Source organism: Tauraco erythrolophus, chromosome 9, assembly GCF_009769465.1.
Source record: "Tauraco erythrolophus isolate bTauEry1 chromosome 9, bTauEry1.pri, whole genome shotgun sequence".
NCBI lineage: Eukaryota > Metazoa > Chordata > Aves > Musophagiformes > Musophagidae > Tauraco > Tauraco erythrolophus.
The window spans coordinates 28,670,626-28,691,546 of NC_141473.1; the positions used below are offsets into that span (position 1 = coordinate 28,670,626).

The 20,921-nt window shown below is 38.8% G+C and overlaps 1 protein-coding gene across 3 annotated transcripts in view; it reads left to right on the forward strand.

Moving 5' to 3' along the window:
* The first annotated feature begins 4,504 nt into the window (after positions 1-4,504).
* RET (ret proto-oncogene) overlaps positions 4,505-20,921 on the forward strand; it is a 35,652-nt gene continuing 19,235 nt past the window's right edge. The window contains exons 1-10 of one of the 3 annotated variants that reach the window (XM_086617043.1): positions 4,650-4,729; positions 5,468-5,479; positions 6,483-6,641; positions 7,118-7,359; positions 9,088-9,289; positions 9,740-9,939; positions 14,221-14,479; positions 15,595-15,720; positions 16,605-16,715; positions 20,544-20,663. In XM_086617043.1, coding sequence (XP_086473169.1) covers positions 6,524-6,641; positions 7,118-7,359; positions 9,088-9,289; positions 9,740-9,939; positions 14,221-14,479; positions 15,595-15,720; positions 16,605-16,715; positions 20,544-20,663 — 1,378 coding nt within the window. In that variant the 5' untranslated portion in view covers positions 4,650-4,729; positions 5,468-5,479; positions 6,483-6,523. Of the gene's footprint in view, positions 4,730-5,467; positions 5,480-6,347; positions 6,642-7,117; positions 7,360-9,087; positions 9,290-9,739; positions 9,940-14,220; positions 14,480-15,594; positions 15,721-16,604; positions 16,716-20,543; positions 20,664-20,921 lie in introns of all 3 variants that reach the window. The other 2 variants (XM_086617042.1, XM_086617044.1) reach the window with 2 other exon arrangements.

Consider the following 20,921-nt stretch of genomic DNA (forward strand, 5'->3'; position numbering starts at 1 on the left):
TGAAGCGTCCTCTTAAAAAAAAGTTCGGAGATTCCAAACATATTTCAATAACGTGCTCTCTCTTCTATATATATATTACGTTACTCATGTACGTTACAGAGCACAACCTTCTTGTAGTACTTTCAAGGTTGTAACATGAAATCATTCTCTGCTTTTAATTCCTAAGCAAAAGCACTTAACCATCAGTTTTGAGCGTAACCATCTCAATTCCTCTTTATTTAAATGGCAGATTCAATAAAAACCTCCATCTGGCTTCCATAGGAAGCTTGCACAAGTCCGTGGAAATTGATTTTTTTATTATTTTTTTTTTAGGACACAAGGAACTGTGGCCAGGATTAGAACCTCTTCCTCCTGCAGCATACTTGCCAGATGGCAAGTTTATTGAATCTGGTTTTAACTTACTAGGGCTTAAAGGAATGAACACAGTTCAGAGAAGTGGGTGCTATGTTTCTACTTCAAAGGTCTCTTTCAAAATCAGCTTCCAAAGATTTATATTCAGAGTGTGGTTGTGACCTGGGCAGTCTGTTGCATACCTCTCATCTCTTTCAGTGCTTGAAATGGAGTTAGTGTGACACAAACCACGTTACAAAATCCCAGTAATTTTAAGATCGCCAGCATTGGGTGAATCTTGTTATGTGGGTAAAACTGATTTTTTTTTTTTTTAATTTTAATTTTACCATCTAAGTTCTAAAGTGTTGTAAAGTCTTTTCACTTGGAAATGTTTGTTTTCCTAAGGAAAAACATGAATGTATGTCCTATCCACTGGTGTCGCTTAAAACTATCCTTAGCTGTTGTCCTTTAATAAGAACTATGCTCTGGACTAAAAACTAACGCTTTTGATGAACAGAATTAAGTTTAATCAGCTTTTAGATTTGAATGAGGGAGAAAAAGATCATGTTTTTACTTAAATTTCTTACAACAGATTTCCTAGTTTCTTAAAGTGGCTTTTATGTTTGTGAAAAACAAATTTATTTTATTTGTTAATTAGTGATGCAAATTCTAAATGATTTTATGAAGGAATCCTCCTCTCTTTTCAAGATACAAAGCATTGTTTGGCATTTCTGTTATCTACAGAGAGATCATAGAACCATACAATGATTTGGGTTGGAAGGGACCTCAAAGATCATCTAGTTCTAACCTCCTGCTGTGGCCAGAGACACCTTCCACTAGATCAGGTTGCTCAAAGCCTCATACAACCTGGCCATGAACACTACCAGGATGGGGCAATCCACGACTTCTGTAGGCTACCTGTTCCAATGCCTCACCGCCCTCAGAGTGAAGAATTTCTTCCTTATCTCTAATTTAAATCTCCCCTCTTTCAGTTGAAAGCCATTGCCCCTTGTCTTATCACTCCATGCCCTTGCAAAAAGTCCCTCTCCATCTTTCCTGTAGGCCCTCTTTAGGTACTGGAATGCTGGTAGAAGTTCTCCCCGGAGCCTTCTCTTCTCCAGGCTGAACAACCCCAACTCTCTCAGCCTGTCTTCAGAGGAGAGGTGCTCCAGCCCTCGGATCATCTTCATGGCCCTCCGCTGGACTTGCTCCAGCAGGTTTATGGTCCTTCTTCTGTTGGGGGCCCCACAGCTGAATGCAATAAATCAAAATTTTCATATTACAAAATCAAATTTTGATATTACAGGATTTTTGCCCCTTGTTTCTGAGAATGAAGAAGACTGCTCCTTGTCCTGGGTTTTATCTGGGACAGAGTTAGGCTCTTCTGTCTAACAGCTAGAGAGAGCTCCGTGTTTTGGTTTTAGTCTGAGACTTGCTCTGAGAGACGCTGACAGCGCACTGATGTTTATAGTTGGCACTGAGTCTCAAGGATTTTTTAGCTTTTGCCGAGTGTGCAGAATCACAACAGGATAGGGGGGAGCATGGCTGGACTGGGGGTTCATGACTCTCCTTATGATTTGTACTTAGACTTGGGATTGAGGGGCCAATTGGCCAATAAGTATTCCATGTCATGCAGCGTTAACTGAAGACAAAGAATTTCAGAGTCTGCAGCATAAATACTAACTTTTTCTTTGAAACGTAGAGCAGTCAGGATGCAGACCTCTGCTGAGGTGTAGTTTCATGCAAAGTTTCAGACGCTTAAGTGACAACGTCTGTCGTAATTATTCATGTGGTTTACTAAACATGACTGGGTATATAGTAGCCTGCAGTGTGGGCCCAGCAAGCGTATAAAATTAACAGAGTTGTTTAAGACAAGAAATAATAATTACAACGCAAAATATCCTAGTTTTCCCCTTTTCCAGTTTCACGCTTTACACATCCATGGCTGTTTACATGTGCTCTACATTCTATATGCTCCTTTTACTGGAGGTGATTTCATGTCTGCTACGGTGCTGGGTTCTTGGACCACATGATGCATTTGTGATGCTGAGCACACGGTATTGCTGGTGTTAGAACTGTTTACTCTCCAGTCTTAGAATAAGGAAATATTCCTCTGTCCTGTAGCTAATGTTGTATAGCCGTATTTGTAATGCATCAGTGGGTTAAAAGTCATATTTTCTTCTGCTGCAGTGAATTTTCAATGTTGAATTTCTCGTAAGGAAGTTTTCGTGGTTCTAGAATCAAGATTTGCTAGAAGTACCTCAAGAAAATCTGTTTGCTTGCACTGGACTGGGCTTGCTATTTGGATATCACCTTATCCCTCCTGTTAACGAACCAGTTTGTTGGGACTTCTAGCAGTGTGTTTTCATGAGATTTTCCTGCACTTCAAAAAAGACAGACAGAGGGACTGGAAAGATATTTGAAATTTATTATGAACATTCAAGAATCTAACTTACAAAAAAGATGGTGGTGACACTAGAATGAGAAGTAATCAGTTTCTTCTAGATAGGGGTATCAGGAGTTTAATGCTTTTCTAAAACTCCCCAAAAGATTATTGGTGGCTTCTCTTTGAATTATTACTTCGGAGTGAATTCACCTACCATTTACTTTACTACTTTATTCATATATTGCAAAGTATATGTAGAAAAAATAACGGGCCCTCTGTAAATCTCATGGATGTAATTGCGGTCCAGGGATCCTGATGATGTCACGAATCATTGCAAGGTACAGTGGGTTCTGTGGTATTTCCAATGAGTTAGAGGTCTCTTGTTTACAGTTTGTTTGCAGTCCTCTCCATTCAGTAGAACAGTGTATGGAGCCAATAATAATAAAAAATAAATACATGCTATGGTCTGATGCTATTTTGAAGATGTTTTGGCATTATATCTCAAATTTTAACTGCTATTTACAATAATTTCTAGTTGTATCTTGACTTGATTTAAGCTACAATAGTCTTGTATTAGTAATGTATGGAAATTGTTATTTTCATTTGTTCAGCAGATGTGTGAGCCTTTATGTGCCTTGAACCTTATCAAATCAGATTAAACGATGCAAATTCTGCAGTAATGCAAGTATCCTTTTGTATGGGAGCAAGTACTGACTGTCAGTGCAGGTGAAGCACAAGAGTGATACTTCCAGTGTTTCAGTGGTGCATGAGTGCAATAGCATCATCTTTGGACCTTCCTTCCTTATCAGGCGTTCCACTGTGAGCATGTTTGTGAGCAGCAGAATTGGAAGGGGAGCAGTGGAAAGGGGTAGAGAGGCTATTGCAAAGTGACCTGGTAAATTGTAATTTTTACCTGATTAATGTCAACCTGGTTACAAAGTGTTTCTGGAAGGCATTATTCGGCTGAAGAAACAGGGCATCAAGAGACAGTCTAGCCCTGCTAAATGTAGATGTCTGCAATGGCAGAGAGGGGGGAAAATTGGAGAACAGCAATGGGTCAGTCACAGCCACTGTATTAAAAATAAACGTATGTTACTCTCTCCACTTCAAGCAAGTCAGTTCTCAGCTTTCCCATCTCTTATATTTGAAATACTTACAGACTTTCATATCAATTTAATTAACTCCAATTTTCTGTACCAAAAGCATCATGTTGGTCTGTTTAGAATGGGGGGGAGCCACAAAAAGACTCCTGTGTGAGAGAGGTTTTATGTATCCAAGGAGAGTGTGTGAGCCATTGATACATTTCTGTGTTTCTCTCAACAGAGAGTGTGTTTAGGCTTTTAAAAGTGTGTGATTTCATGAAAGATTTTTCCTTCGTTCAATATCATCTGCAAGATAATGGAACTACAGCTGAGAGTTCCAGATACGAACTTAAGTAAATTGGCAAGCAGAGCTTCATTAAGTGTTCTGCTTAAACTGAGCCATGCTTACAGCAAAGCAGTTTGCTTTCAAAAGCAGATGATTGTGTGACTTGGATATAAACTATAGGCCAAATTTTTGATGGCTATGTCCCTGTTTGAGTGCAGTAAAACTATATTTGTTACAACCAGATAGGATCGGCCTTTTCTACATGTTTTTTAATGCATCCTGTCTTCAGAGAATGAAGACTTTGGTTCTTTGGAAACATGTACATCTCTTAAAATGCCAGTACAAAAATCATTTAACTGGGGAGCACCTCTTCTCTTGTGTGCCTTCCTTTGCAGCTGCCTTTGGTCTCTACTTCCCAGGAAAGAGTACTTGAGAATGTCTACATGGATCAGCCAGCAGGTACCACCGCTCCTGCGCATCCATGGCCTTGAGGGATTCACATGGGGAAGCGGCCCACTTTCATCTGTGCCAGAATCTCATCATTTCTCGAGCAAGATCCCATGAAAATCAGTTGGTTTCAAATCAGAGAAAAAACAGGACTTCTCTACCTCAGCAAAAGCCTGGATAGAGAGGACTTTAACAGCTGTGTAAGTATGAGAAGACTAGCTTTCTTGTTGAAGTGTCTGTTGTTAAAGCAAAGCGCGTTCAGATCGTGAGGTTTATCCATCAGCATACAGCATCAAATTTGGGAAAAACACATCTGCCCTTTTAAAACGAGGAATCAGACCCAACGAAACCCACGGCAAACACAGGGAACCATATACTGCAGCAGACACTGACCTGGGACAGATCCTGTTGCTCGCACTGTGGACTCCAATATGGTGGGAAAGTTGCATTTCTTGACATATTTTTTCTGCATTTCACAGCTGTATAAGTCACAGCTTTACACTGAGATTTGCAGTTTGTTCATCTACTGATGCAAAGTAAGCCAATTCCACTGTGTTAATGCTGTGCACTTAGAACTCAGACCAATGCTGTTAGATCCATTCTAACTCTCATATAAAAGGTCCTTGAACTCTGGTAGCATGGATTCACAAAGTACATCTACATGTAACACCATACAGCTCTTGGAAGAAACGGTTAAGTGTACCTCTCTCCCTCTCTTGAGATTTAGCTTGTTAGAGAAGCTTACTATTGAACTACAGAAATGAATTCTCTCAGGTTTTTTCCCTTCTTTTATGCTCTAGCCGTAAATTGGTTTTGATGATTTTGATCTATGAGGAAATTAGGTATCATTAGATGGTGGAGGAGGAAATGGGTGAGGAGTTAATGGCATACTGCTGTGATCAGTTGCAGAATTCTGCTGTTGGACACAGTCTATAGTAACTGTCTTGAGTTTCTAAGAGCCATATATCAACACTCCTCTTTGACTTAGGTGCCTTGCTGTTGAAATGTTCGGCTTGAGACATTTACTGCTTTATATTTTAGGTGCTTGATATCTCACCAATTTTCGCTGCGTTTTTGGTACTCAATGTTCATGAATATCAGATAGCTATTTGTAACTGAACAGAGGAAGAATAGCTACCCAGAACTTGAGAACCTTGTTTGTTCATACAGATCCAAGTGACCGAGAACATCTTTTCAAGTGAATTAGATCTATTGCAGAGATACTATCATTCTGTCTGTAGTCGAACCAAGGTAATCGAGATAATTAAGGCTTGAGGGTGTATTAGTAGGTGCCACAGGTAGATTTTAACTGCCATGTTATCTTTTGACTGGCTCTCTATATTTCCAAAGGGTGAAGAAATTTGTCCTCTAAAGGTAAACAAGTTGGACTGTATCCTCAACTGGTGTGACTTAAATGATAGTAGTTATGGGTCTGTCCTGAATACCTGTTGCCATTTTATGCACTCTTTTTCCCTGCTGCCACCCCACTCTGTTCTAGTTCCTCCAAACACCAGTCCTATCAAAAACCTGATAACTAATAGTGACGTGTTTTATGTCAGTCTCTTACAGACAGAATGCTGACATTTTTCTGTAAAGTTCTACAATGTAAAATTGGTGCTAAGATGTAGTTTTTTTGTTTACTGGGGTGATTAAGATTTAAAGTCTTCCTACTAGCAGATGATGTATTGAAGAATTGGTTTATTACATAATAGGACTATGTGATTGTGGAATAACAGACTAGAATACAAAACGAGTAAAAGAAATGTTGGCTTGTATTCTGTAAAATATTTCCTCTGGTGGTTTTCTTTTTTTGAAGCTGTAGGAAACTGGATGCCATTATCAAAGGTGATGCTGTATGTCTTCCTTTCATCCCACCCTTTCCAAGAGAAGGAATGTGACTCTGCTACACGCACCACGGTTTTCCTCTCCTTGATCAATGCTACTGCCCCAGCTTGCAGTTCCCTGACAGCCAGGCAGCTTTGCTTCACAGAAATGGATCTCTCCTTTCACATCAAGGAGAATAAACCACCTGGCACATTTCATCAGCTGCAGTTACCTTCAGTTCATCATCTGTGTCAGAATCTCAGCATTTCCTACAAACTGTTGGCAGGTAAACTGGAACTGAGCTGCTCACGTACCAGCAATAGATGTAAACAGCTGCACTGTTAAGATCTCTTTGTATTAGGTCCTCTAGATTGATTCTATAAAGGAAATTCTGTTGCAAACGTGAACTGAGCCAGAAGATTCTGCCTTTGAGAGATACAGTGGGGATGGGAAGGAGAACTATCCCCTTCACTAAGGAAAAGATTGGTTTTAGAAGTTTGCACCTGCTAACTGGGAATATCCTAAGCTTTAAATTGTGCTGCTTCTAGACCATAGGATCTTCCCATCTATTCCATATTTTTTGCCTACCCTAATATAACTCCACAACTTCGTTCTGTTTCACTTCTGAATCTGCCTTTTATCGTGCAGTCGTGATGTCCAAATGGATTTGCTGGATTGCAAAAGAGCATTAAAGAAGAAAACTATGAGAGTCCTGTAACGGGAAGTGATTGTCCTTATTTATGCCATGGCTATGTTTTTCAGCTGAAGGTATGCCCTTTCGATACAATGAGAACACCACCGGCGTGAGTGTGACGCAGCGCCTAGATCGAGAAGAGAGAGAGAGATATGAGCTGATTGCCAAATGTACTGTGAGAGAGGGCTTCAGGGAAATGCAGGTTGAGGTGCCCTTCCTGGTGAATGTGTTAGATGAAGATGACTCTCCTCCCTTCCTTCCCAATGGCACTGATACTGCAGATGCTGTCGTGGAGTTCAACAGGAAAGAGGTAATGTTCTCCTTTATCTAGTCCCTGAAGTAGGAGTGCGGCGGTGGGAGGCATGATTACTGGAAACAGCAGGCTCTGGGTCATGGACCTCAGCAATGAGAACATCACCACACTGTACTTTACAGACCTGTGATTGTAAAATGTTGAGTTTGTAGGATTCCTCTCCTGATAGCTGTATCTTATTCAGACCCCAACGAAATAAAGGTTTGAGTTAAGAATTAAGCAGTGTAAAGAAATGTGAGCAGTTTCTGAGGTCAGGATGGACCATTGCTGAAGCTGTGGTCAGGATCACTCTATCTTCCCATACTGAACTCTGCTCTGTGTTTGTTACAGGGTTGCTTCCCCAGGTCACTAAAACGGAGTGTTGTTAGAAGAAGTGTATGTGTGTATCCTTCCCATATATGCAAATCTATGTAAGATATCAGAGCTGCATTCAGAACATTAGGATGCTGTACCAGTTAACAAGAGAGTGAGGAGGAGCATTTGTCTGCTAAAGACAAACATTGCACGTGCAAAGGTGTTAAAAGTTTCCAGTGTCAGACTGTTAAGGGAGGGTTCCAGGATCTTGCTTTAATGGTGCACTCCCACCTTTCCGTTACCTTCCCCAGGTGGTCTTTCAAGAAATCTAATCCCCTCGTTGTGTGTGCCCCCTGCACACATACAGCTCTTCCTTCAGTAGCGAAGTATAGAAGTGGGTTCTTTGGCTCTTCCCACCGGAGCAACAACCCTTAATAAGTCAATGGTATAGAGAGGTACTTCTTTGGGGCCTAAATGATGTATTTTTCGTGAGAGGACTTCTGTTTCACAACAGTGGCGTTTTTTTTCGCAGTCAGGTTTCCCTTCAAAGTATGTTTGCTCATGTTTGTGCCTGGAGGGAAAAGAATGATTTTGGGTGTTTGCTGCCACCTCCCGGCTGGAACAAGTGTTGACAGACACCTGTGAACACCTCACATTTGCCTGGTCATCAAGTAATTCCTTTTTACTGCTGAAAACTTTTGAGATTTGAGAGTTTGATTTAGCTCTGGATGATAGACAGTGAGGGTCTCATAAAAATGTTTTATAAAGTAAAATATTCTATTTGAAATTACGTGCTCGCAAAACATTCAGAGCAAGGTGAAGTTCACTGTCATTTCGCAGTGGAAAAAAAGCATTATATTTGGAAACTTTCAGTTTTTTCTAGTAGCTAAACAAACTTGAAACAACAGAATTGCTAATAAAAAATTTAAAGGCCTTGTGGCTTCACTGTCCAGGTAGAGAACAGCAATCTAGTAGACTAAGCAGAAGGCAACCAACCCAGGCCACTTCTGTCGTTTCAGGCAATGAGTTTGACCTGTCTGAATGTATTTCCTTGTTTTAAGAGCACATATTACCTGCTTTGTTACTATTATTGTAGAATAACGTTGTTTTTAAAAAAACAAACAAACAAACAAAATCAAGGTCTATGCATGTGTGCTCATTTCTGAACTCAACAGTTTAGCACTGTATGTAGGCATAGACAAGTGATTATATGACATGTTTTTTTTCACTGCCATCTTCTTCTGAGCTTCTAACTCAGACCCAAATAGGTGTGAAATAGTAGTGACCTGAAGGTTAAAATGAATTTGAATGAAAGTGGGTTTGAATGAAGGTTGTAAGGTTTTAATTGACCAATATTTCAATCTCCTAACGTGTATCAGGGGAGGAAAGCTTCAAGGTCGCTCAGCATAGTCATTTGTTATTTTCTTCTAGGGAACTGTCCTTGCGACGCTAACTGTATATGATGCAGACACAACACCTATTTATCCCCTTGAAAGCAGCAGAAGGAAATACACAGGAACCATCATTACAGATGATCCTTGGATAAGTGAAACGTTTCGGGTTGAGCACATCTTTGAGGAAATCCATTTCAGCCCAAATGGCAGCCAAGTGAGGGGAACTCAACATGAGTACAGTAAGGTCTCTTTCTTCAAATAAAGGAGAAGTTGCTCCTTAGTAATTAGCTTTTGCACTTTTCCAACCATTTTGTAAATATTGAGCTAAAGAAAGCTGAGAATTTTCAAGTTAAGCAATGTTGAGTTTTAAACACGTGTACTGAAAACATGGAGTTGTTTATCTCTGGGATAGGAAGTGTACGGGAAGATGTGATTTATATTGATAAGCAAGAGATTCTGATTGTAGGATTCTCAGCATGGCAGTTAGAAGGGAAGAGGACTTTTCCAAACATCTTGAATGGCATTAGCATGTTTTAGGAACGTATTTTCATATTTAACTCATCTTCTGTTTGCCGTTGGGATTAACTTTGATATGTATAATTTTGATATAATTTAGTTGAGATTGCAGTATCAAAATAAATGTTCACAGATAACATGGATTGGTAATAGACTGATCTTTTCTTTTGCAGAACTGGTACTGAATAAAAGCATTTCAGTCACAGAGCATCGTTCCTTCCAGTTGGATGTTTTAGTGAATGACACAGAATTTCATGGCCCAGAAAGATCGGTGATGCTTCATTTCAATGTCTCCATCCTCCCTGTCAGCATTCAGTTTCCAAACATGACTTACCAGTTCACAGTGAACAGAAATGCTGAACGTTTTGCACAAGTAAGAACTGTGTTAATTAACTTTCACTCCCTGATTAGGAGAGAGCTTAGTAGATAGACCACTGGGGCGAGATGCGTTAAAGCGTTGGTTGTAGCTGTTTTAAATAAAATCAATGAAAAATGTGATATCGATATCACTGTTGCTGGGTGCAGTGGATAGCAGATAGACTGGACATTAGCTCTCCAATCACATAGTAACAGAAGAGTGACTACACATGAAAGTGTTAATAGAGAGAAATAGAAGGACTTGCAACTATGAGTGGCTTAGGCATAAATGACTGAAAAAATACCAAGGGAAAAAAAAAATTGTCCCAGCTCTGCATATTCCAGTATGGTAATGGCTTTTCTCTAGATAATGGTGAGTTAGTAATTAATGTGTTTCCTGATTTAACTCTCACTTTAGCTTAATCACCACCATTGCCATTAATAATGCCTTCCAGAAACACTTTGTAACAGGTTGACATTAATCAGGTAAAAATTACAATCTAATTCCTATACAACATGTACATTAATAAGGAACTAGTTCAATATAATTAATGCTATGAAAGTGAATATTAAAAACATCAGTGATGAACCGTTTTGGGGGAGCTGCTGGAAAGTATGCCTCATAACTAAATAAACCTATAAAACTGTCATCGTATTTGTAGCAGAGAGGAGGACTGAGGCTAAAATATGATCATCCAAATTGCAGAGAAAACCAATCCATTAGAAGACTTTTAAGGAAGAATTCAGTTTTATTAATCTTTAAGCCTCTGGCTAATTGTAAAAAGAAAGAAAAAGGAAAGTTAGATATATTACATGTTCTTATATTTAACCTGATGAAATTCTCTATGGCCTGATAGCTCTTCAGAGTACGGAACATGCCTTACACAACCAATAAAAACCCCGCTGCTTAGTCGAGGGACCTTTTACCTGTAGTCTGCACTGAATATCCTAAATGAGAAAAAGACATTAAGTGTGTTCAGACAGCGGGCTCCCTACAAAAAACTACTTCTTTATGACATTTTGTTATGCCTTGTGGCTGCAACTTTTGAATTTGCAGTCCATTAGAAGCTTCAGAGTATATTCTGTGCTTTATGTGCAAATCACAATATTTTTGATGTTATGTTTGGGTTTTTTATAGCACCAGATCGTGAAAGCTTTATTCTCAGTGGAGTAAAAAACTCTTGCCTGGAGACAGGGTGAAATCAGTGAGTTTCCCCTTAAAAGAAATAACAGCGTAGGTGTATACGATACTCATAGTCTAGCTCTTAGCACCTAGAAATGGGGCCCAAATGTACATATGTCACAACATGACTGTAATTTTAATGAGTGTGGAAACTTAACTGTTAGGTGTGTATGAATATAAATGAATTAATTTATTTGTGTGTGTATATAAGTATATACATACAGATTTTATTTATAGGTATATGCATACAATAATATTATGAATGAATGAATTCCAAATTAAATTTGTTAAACCATGTATGTCTGTGCATACCCTAGGTTGCCTGAAGACATTTGTTTGAAGCCTGGGAGTATATAGTTTTCTAGTTCCGGAATGCAAAACCAAAAAAAAAAAACAGTTAACTTTTAAAGCTGCTAGTTTTGCATGTTGTCAGGACAGTCAAACATTTGAAAGGTTTAGGTTTTCTGGAAACAATGGCACTTTGCAATAACTGTGCAGTTTCACTGGGTGGCAGTAGTAGCAGGGAAAACTCTTTCTGGCAAGAAAGACTCCAAGTCTGTAGAAATAGAGCTCTTTTTGTGCTGCCTAAACACAAATTCACAAAGAGATTTTGTTCTGATTCTTGACCAGCAAAATGCAAAACTCATCCTGTCTCTGAAGATGGTCTCAATCAGCTACTTACTTCTGAGGCTGGGTTTGAATTTACAATGTGCTCAGGTTGGAGCACAAGTCGATGGAAGCAGCTTAGTCCCCAGCGCTTGACATTATTAAAGTCGTCTGCATAATTAGCTGTGATGTGCCAAAGCAGTGAGGAAAAGTACTCGGCCAAATCAGTATGAAGGCTGAACTATCTCTTGCCCTAAGGAAAACACAGGAGCGTGAAGAAATGATTAACTGCTGAGCTGATGCCATTTGTCTATTTGAGCAGCTAAATGAATTGAATAACAGAAGCATGGCCTGACGGTACAGGCTTGCCCAGTGGCATTTAACTTATCAAAGGACTTAAAGCTCTATTGACATTTACTGAGACAAATGATGAATAACATTGGCTGAGATTTTTAGAGAGGTTATATGTCCAAATGTCCCTGGAATTCAGTGAAGAGGAACATTATCATTATTATCCGGACTCTATTAAACTCTGGAGCTCAAAAGACAGATTTTTCCATTCCTATTTCTGATAATGGTATTTCTGTGTTAACCATTGTGTGTCTTGCAAAATGCACCTTTGCAGGTTCCTCCCCTGTATGTTGATGATAATTCTGATTACTAGGCTCTTTTTCACCCTTCTCATGAGAAAGAAGAACTGGCTTCTTCTGCCTCCTTCTCCGTCCTGACTCCAGAACCTGCAGTGCAGGACAAACTTACAATCGTGGGCTTTACCTAGCGGAATCAGGCAAAAAGAGAAAGCTTGTCTTTCTTGTAGAAACTTCTTGAGGGGGCATTTTTAGCTTCTCCGCAAATTATGCAGAGAAAGCAAAACTGGCCCATGTGCTACTCTAAGAATCATCTGCTCTTGAGGGACCCTATATTTATAGGGTCTTCTCCATCCTCTTTGTAGGAAATTTCTGTTGATCGAAAAGGTGCCTGGAAAAAACGGTTATGAACTGAGTAGGCAGAAAGGACAGTTTAATCTAGTCTGTATAAATGTTAATGCCATGGGACATCATTATGTTCTCCTACTGCCTCAAAGAAACATCATCTAACCAGTTGCAAAACACTGCCAGTTACAATGCAGCACCAAAGCTAAGATGACGTGGTTCTGGAAGGGACCTGTCTAGACCTTGTGTCTAGACAGAGTTTATGAACAGTGGAAGTCTTTTCTTTATTTCTTTTTCTTTCTGCCAGTCCCAGCATGCTGTGGAGAGGAGACAGCGTGGAAGAAATAGCCTAGCTTCTAATTGCTTTAATAGTCTTTGTATGTTATCCTGCCACTAAAAAAAAAAAAAAAAAAAAAACAAAAAAAAAAACAACCCCAAACCAACAAAAAACGCCAGCAAATGGTGCCAAGTTGACCAGTGAGTGATGTGGATGCGAGTAAGTTAGATGAAGTAAGACTATTCTATGACAAAGTATGCTTCTAGGACTGTAAAAGCTTCCTCTCTGACTTTAAATAGTCCAGGCTCATAGGAAGAGGTCTTAATACAAAAAACTTTTATTTTATTTTTTACATTCTTTAATAAGAAAGCCAAGATGTACAGATATGTTTTTACCAGCAGTGATGTTACTTGAAAACACATCTTAACTGCAGCATTTGGAAAAAATCCATCACTAGGTTCCCTTAAATAACACCGCACCCTTCACATTGTGGTTTTCCCTGCAAAGAAAGCCAATGCCTCTGGAGCTGATCTGAATCCCTTTCTTGTAAATGCAAAAACCAAAGTGAGCTTTGGATCAGTTCCTATAGGAGCTGGACAGGAGACAAGGCTTTACATTCCTGTGCCTCTTAGATAAATTGTTTCAGACTGAAGAGTGCTCTAGCATAGATACTCTGGCAGGCAGAAGTTCAAATATGGCAAAACAACATATTTTTGTTTTTAGTTAAAAATGTTTAAAAAAATGCAAATGGGAAACAATAAGGTTCTTGTTCCTTTTTAGGCTTTCAGAGAATTCTGCTGGCCAGAAACTTCTCAACTGTAATAATACAAAAATTACGTATTAGCAATTTCTATTTCTATCTCATTTGAGCAGAGTCTCAGCTTTGTTCATACTGAGCTTTTTGCTTTCTCAAGCAAAACCAGAGTTTTTCTCAGTGATGAGCCTGGAACAGAGCAGGAACTGAACGCAGACTTTCCCAAATCACAGGGTCATGTTCTCACTGAACACTGCTGACCGTCAGCAGTAGGTACCAAATATCACTGAGTCTCAAGGCTTTCTGCATTTCCACTGTTAGCCCGAAGACGATGGCAATGCTTTACCTCTCATTTTTACTGAGAATAAATCACATCTGAAGCATTCCTGTACTGCATTGGTAGTAAAATATCAAATCTGTAAACCCAAGATAAATGCTGAACCCTGCTCAGTTTTATTTCAGATATTTTTGGGAAGCAGAGAATGTTTTTGATGTATAGTTTTGTTTCTGTTGTCTGTGATTTCTTTGTTGGTGTTTGAGCCTAGATAGGAAAAATCTGCATCGAAAACTGTATGAAATTTCGTGGTGTGAACATCACCTACAAGTTACTGCCCTCCAATGTAAGCTGCTATCCTGTCAGCATACTTCAAGGCCGAGAAGGCAAATGGGGAAGCCTCTATGTGAATGATTCCTCTGTGCTACGCAATCCTGAATGCAAGGAAATACTATACACTATTCAAGCTACAGACAAGCAGAGCAGGAAACATGCCAAAACCCTCCTCTATATTGTATTGGAAGGAACTCGTAAGTACCTGAGTCAATTAGAACTATTTACAAGAGTTATGAGTATTAGGTGATGCATTAGTAAGGTATCTATAAACAGTAGGCATTAACAACGAAAAGGAGTCTGAGTTACAAGATAAAAATTGCAAAATTTGCATTTTGAGTTCTGAATCAGACCTGCCTGTAGCAGATATATGTTTGAAGAAGGCACAGAAAGGTGGTGTATCATGTGCAATTCCTAATGTTCATGATGACATTTGATTTAGAAGAATCTTTTCTGTGCGTCTATGTGACCTTTATTTTGTATTTCCCATATTCCTATGGGAAAAAAAGTGTATATATGTGTGAAATCACAAATTTCTGCCTAAGTATATTTATTCAATCATCTTTCTTCCCACTTCTCATGCTTTTCCTTTTTTAAATTTTTTTTTGCTTAACATTCATGTAGCAACTGCATTGACTTCGTCTTACTGAAAAGGTCATAAGGACAGAATGTTAGATATATTCTTCAACAGCCACAGGAGAGGATGATTACACTGGAAATGTGATAATTTCCCTCCAAACCATATCACACTTTGTGCAGAACCTTGCAATTCTACCGGACAATTGCCTCCATTCCCTTGTATCATATCACAGCTCCTGTGCCAAGAGCGAACAGGTTGAGGAAGAAGAAACAAAAGCCTGCAGTTTTTATTTTTGAAGAGCTTGTGCTGTCTGAAATCATACATTCCTAGATATTCCTCTTTGGGCTACTACTGCATTAGCCCAAATACTGTTTTCCCTTAACTAAAAGTTTTGTATGAAGCTAGAAGTACTTAATGGTCCCTGTTTTTCTCCTACCAGTATGTTGGCACATCTCTACAGTTCTAGTCACTGACTGTGTAATCAAGCAAAGATAACCATGCCATCATGTTTGTGTCTTATTTTACAGAAGAGAAGCACCTGGACTTTTCTTTAATCATTATCTACGTGTACTGATAGTTGGGTCAGTCAGTGTTCAGTCTTTCTCTCCTTTCTTCATCTTTGTTTCCTTCCTGTCCACCCCTAAGAATGGAGTTTTCCTTCTGATAAGAGCTGTCTTGCTTGTGTATTCATTTCCCTTGTCCTGCACTGACAGCAAGTGTTCTTACCAACAGTTTTAAAAAAAGAGGAGGACTGCCCTGACTCTTGTGCTGTGAGTAAGCACCATGCTGAATGTGAAGAGTGTGGTGGCCTGGGAGTGCTAACAGGAAGATGCCAGTGGAGACAGGGGAGTGGAAAAGGTACGTTTCTGTTGTGTGAAATCAAGCTTCGATTTAGTCATAATTGTGCATTTGACTTCCGTAGATATAAACTGATTCTGGCAGGACACCATGGTATAGTAAACTACACAGAACCTGGAGCTAAAAAAATTAATTGTAATACCCAAATGAAACATGTGCTAGGAAGGAAAAGGAGGCTAAATTGGAATGGTCGTTCTTGATTTTGTCCCTGGTGATTTGAACATCATACATAAAGTGCCAGGTAGTGAATTGAGTTTGCAGAACTGTAACTGGAGTCGGTGATTTACAGCTTGCAAGATAATCTCTGCGACCATTAATTGAGTTTGGAACATACCAGTGAGCCTCTGAGCAGGTATGCCCCAGCGGACAGTTAGTGAGTGCAGAAGCTGTGTCTCTGTTGTCTCTGTTTTCTGTGGTCTGTTGCACAGATATGATGGGTGGCAGTACTCATGACTCTTCCAGAACAATGCTTTTGTGTTGATGCTTTATCTTTTCAAACCTCATGAGCATCACAAATTCTCTTTGCCTACTTGTAACATTCATATTGAAGTATGTGTGAAACTGCAGAGACATCCTTAGTTGTAAAAGCTACTCTTCACTCTCAAAATGCTCAACTAGCTCTTTTTCAAGTAATACTCACTGTAAGTGATATGCACAAAGGGCTGTCAAAAGCAGAAAACATAGTGAAAAACAAATTTCTTCCAGTTGCTTTTAGCTGTTGTCTTGCCGATTACTTTAGCAAGTGGTATTTATATTCATAGATGTTTATTTTGAAAAGAAAAGTAACCTGTGCTTTGGTGTATCAATGTGTACTGAGAAGGTGCAATCTGCTTTCCTTCAAAGCCTCGTGGTATTTGGGCAGCTGTCTGTTTCTGTGTTAACAGGGATCACCACAAACTATTCCACCTGCACCCCGAGTATCAAGACTTGTCCGGATGGCACCTGTGATGTGATTGAGAGCAAAGATCCGGCTGTGTGCCCCCAAGACTGCACAAGTATGGAAATGTTTTAGGATGGGCTTTTCTGCATCACAACTGATCACTGTTCAAGTTCCACTTTCTTGATCAGAACGATACCTTTACAAGATCAACATATTTAGCAGCTCTGCATTGACATGCCTGCATTTGAATCATACAAGAGAGTTAAGGTTATGGGGACTAATCTTGCTCTTTTCTAAGCCAGTCAGCCAACACTTATTGGCTGACAGTGATGGAAAGATAAGGTTTTCTCAGTAATTCTCGTCCTGCTCTCCCTTAATTTGCAGGTAATGTTTTTCAGTGGAGGTACTTGCTGAAACAGGTATAGGTGTTAGGCAAGTTAATGCCCTGTTTCCAAGCTTTAGCACAATATGATAGAAACCATGCCTATTTGAACTCCAGTTTAAATAGGAGTAAATTTAAATAAATTTCAATTTAAATTGAAATCAATTTCGATTTAAAATAAGCGTGCTCAGAGAGGATCATTTGGGGAAATGCAGCTGGCCTTATTTGACAGGTGACCATCAAAATGATCCAACACCTTGTCTATTTGAAGATACAGGCAGAGATTCATATGGACAGCATTTTTGAAGGAAGAATTGGAACGCATTTGTGGTTTTTCTTGAACATACCTTTCTACATTCCACTCATATACCTGCTCATACCTGCAAGTTCACAATCACCCTGAAAATACAAAGGTTAGAAAAACAGTGTATGACACTACAGCAATTCCAGTCTTCTACGAGATGATAATTTTTAAGTGGATTTTTTTATCTATCAGTATCTAATTCAGGGATAAAGACTCAGATATTTCTTGAATAATTCTTCTGGCTCTGACATTGTGTACTCCAAGTTTACATTTCAAAATGGAGTCTTAGGGGAACTAGTATTTTCTTACAGGCTAGGACTTTCGTTATTCTGTAAAATGAAAGAATAAAGAGGCACCTGTGTATTTCTTACATGCAAGAATGTGATTGTGTATTGTAAATGACTTTTATCGCAAAGATAATTATTTCATTAGATTGCATAAAACCAGTCCTTAAAGTGGCAGAAATGCTTGAAGTGAATGCAAGTAACTCTCTAATCATCTGAAAAGAATTCTTTATTGGTAATAACCACAATCAGTTGTCGTTCTAAAAGTGGAAATATTTGTGCCAGAGGCTGCGATGCTAAAACATGTAATGTGCAACATATGCAGCATCAGATGTTTTGCTCAAAAGAAGCCTGAAAGAAATACTGTCTTATTGGATAATAGAAGCAGGCAAGCAAGACAAGCTTTCAAGATGTTATGTTTGCCTTTTTAATGCCTGAGTTGGATAATTTTATACATGATTTGATGCAATTCAGAACCTGGGCTGGTGCCCAGAAGAAGTATATTTACAAAGAAATGAGTGTGTTTTGGGAACTCAGAGGTGCAGGAGTACTATTGTATCAGCTTTTACTGGCAGAGAACATTTCTTTGGGAATGGCAAGCAATAAATAGAAAGCCCCAGATGCGTTAAGATCAAGGATATTCTTTAAGTACAGACAGTTGATAAAATACTTATTTTTATAATTCATCTGTCATTAAGATGACTATGTACTTGACTCCCAAAATTACGTTCTCACACTAGTACTATGAATATTACGTTCAAGAGCACTCAGCTGAAACAACTAGTGCTGTGGCTGTGCCTATCAAATAGAGGCAACCTAATTGCATTCTAAGCAAGAGACTTTCTTGTAGTAACAGCTTCAGGGCTGGTGGTAGCATGTGAATCTGGCTAAACATTTGTAAATGACTGATCTTTGGAGGTTGCCCTGAAGTTTGGCTTTCTGATAATGAAAAAAAAAATATAGTGCTTAGACTTCCACCTTGCTTCTCATCTTTCTTTTAATCAGTAGTTGGACATCATCTTTGGTTTCGTCCTACAACCAGTGGTTTTACTTTCTGAATTTCTGGAGTTTCTACGTGGTATGTGCAATAGGGCCATGGTTTTTCCTTTTTCCAAACGATCTTCAAGCAAAGAAAGCTCTTTCCCACCATAGGGCAATGGAAACAGCTGATAATTTAAAACAGGAGCAAGTGAAACACCACACAATTCACAACATGGATAATTCTTGGCATTTCCTTACCAGAAATGCATTGATGAAAAACACATTTTCGAGTCTCTGGAATGCATATAGGAAGCTCCATGTTTCCAGTGTACACCTGCAGTGAAAATGTACTCCTTCTTTGCCTGCTGTGTAAAAACACTTTGTCTTCAAATCCCTCACTCAAGAACAGTTTAGGTAGGACCTGCTCATCCCCTGCCTCTCCCTTCTCCCAGCCCCTCAAACATAGGCAGATATAGATAAATACATATGATTTTTTCTGAGGGTAATGGAAACTTTATTTCATCACCTCTTCACAATAGAGAAAGTTGGCTGGCAGGGTGATAATGAAGAATTTTTGGGAACAGCCACACTTCTTCAAACAACAACTGTCAGCTCAGAGAGCAATGACTCAGCACAGTCTCTTTCAAAATTAACCCGCTGAGCTGTGTGTAATTTAGTAGGTGTGGCCTCTCTGGAAAGATGGTCAAAATCTGTCTACTTTGCTTAAATACTTAAGTCTCCATTTCACTTCTAAAAAAAGATATTCGCCTTTATGTTGCTAAAAAATATTCCCTTCCTCAATTCATGTTACACATCCAAAGAAATGTAAAAGAAACAGTTGCTCTACTATTGACTTAGGATGGAGGAAAATGAGTTGAAATAAAAAGAACACTATATTGAAAAAAACTTTTTCATCGTTTGAATCCCTTTATGGTTTAGGCAGTTTTTCTGAAAGGCAGCTAAACTTGCAGAACTTGATTGTCTTCTGTCTATACAACGCTATTTGTAATTAAAGACAGTTTAGAGATGAAAAATGTCACAACTAATGGTCATTTCTATAATATATGTAGAAAAAAGGTTATTTACTTGGAAATACATTTACAATTACTCTGCATGAAGAACTCCTCCTTGAAATCAAGAGTAGTTATGTATGAGTTGCTGCCCTTTTTTCCTAGTATTAAGCAATGCATTTTTAGATAATGAAATATTCCTTTTTTTTGGCACTTACACTTGGCACTTACTCTTAGTGCTTTCACTAGACTACCCCATGCCATTTTACAGATGTGATTAAGTATTATTATCTCCATTTGACAATGGAAGAAATCATATGCAGAATGGTATGCTGACTTTTCCAAGGTAAGAGGAAATTGCCATCAGTACTAGGAATAGAATTCAAGTCTGTAGACCACTGGTCTATATCATTGGATTGTACATCATCTCATGTGTAAAAAAAAATGCAGAAGAGGGTGGTAGAGAGAAACAAAAGTAAGTAGACTAGAGAAGATATTTTAGGGAGAATTTTAACATGTAAGATGACTTCGCTGAGACAGAACCGTAACGCTTTAAGAGGTAACTGAGTCAGGACAACTATGAGATGATTTGAGGTAGATGCTTGGCATTGAATAATGGGATTCTATATAAGGTTTTAAGGGGTATGTGAAATTAGGAAACTATCTCAACTATGCAATGCAAAGAGAACCATTATGTTTTTATTATAGATAAATTTTAATCTAGAGTTTTCCATAGTGGGAGTAACTGCTAATCAAGGCAACTGTTCAAGTCCAAGATCTCCTCATTTCAGGAACTCAGAAATTTCAGAATTTAGACTCTCCCCTAATTCTCAGGAATCCCTGTCATTATCGCTGCACTGTGCTGCCCTGTCAAATTTCAGATGCATACAAGGATAAAACCATGGAAAACTTTGAGCTTTTTTTTTTTTTTTCCCCCTTTAACTACGTGTGAGAATCTTGTCTTGTGTTTGTATTTAATTAGGTGGAAACATTATTGGTGGTCATGGAAAAGGCATTGGAAATCTTGGAATTAAGTCAGGACATGGGATTTGTTACTGCTTCCCAAGACAGAATTGTTATTGTGAGAAAGATGATATCAAGGGTAAGTCTAAACGTTATCTGCTGTTCTCATATTAATCTTTTCCTCTGTTTGTATCTGCCATCTATATATATATATATATATAGCGATCTCAACTTGTGCGCATGTTAATAAGCAATATCTTTGCTCAGAGACTGCTCATATAAATTTAAGAACTGGCACCTTGACTTCTACTGTGGAGCCTGAAAATCTCCAGCGGGAGGTTATTTCTCTGCGTGGCTAAAGATTCTTTTTTATCCATTACTACACGACAAACAGGTT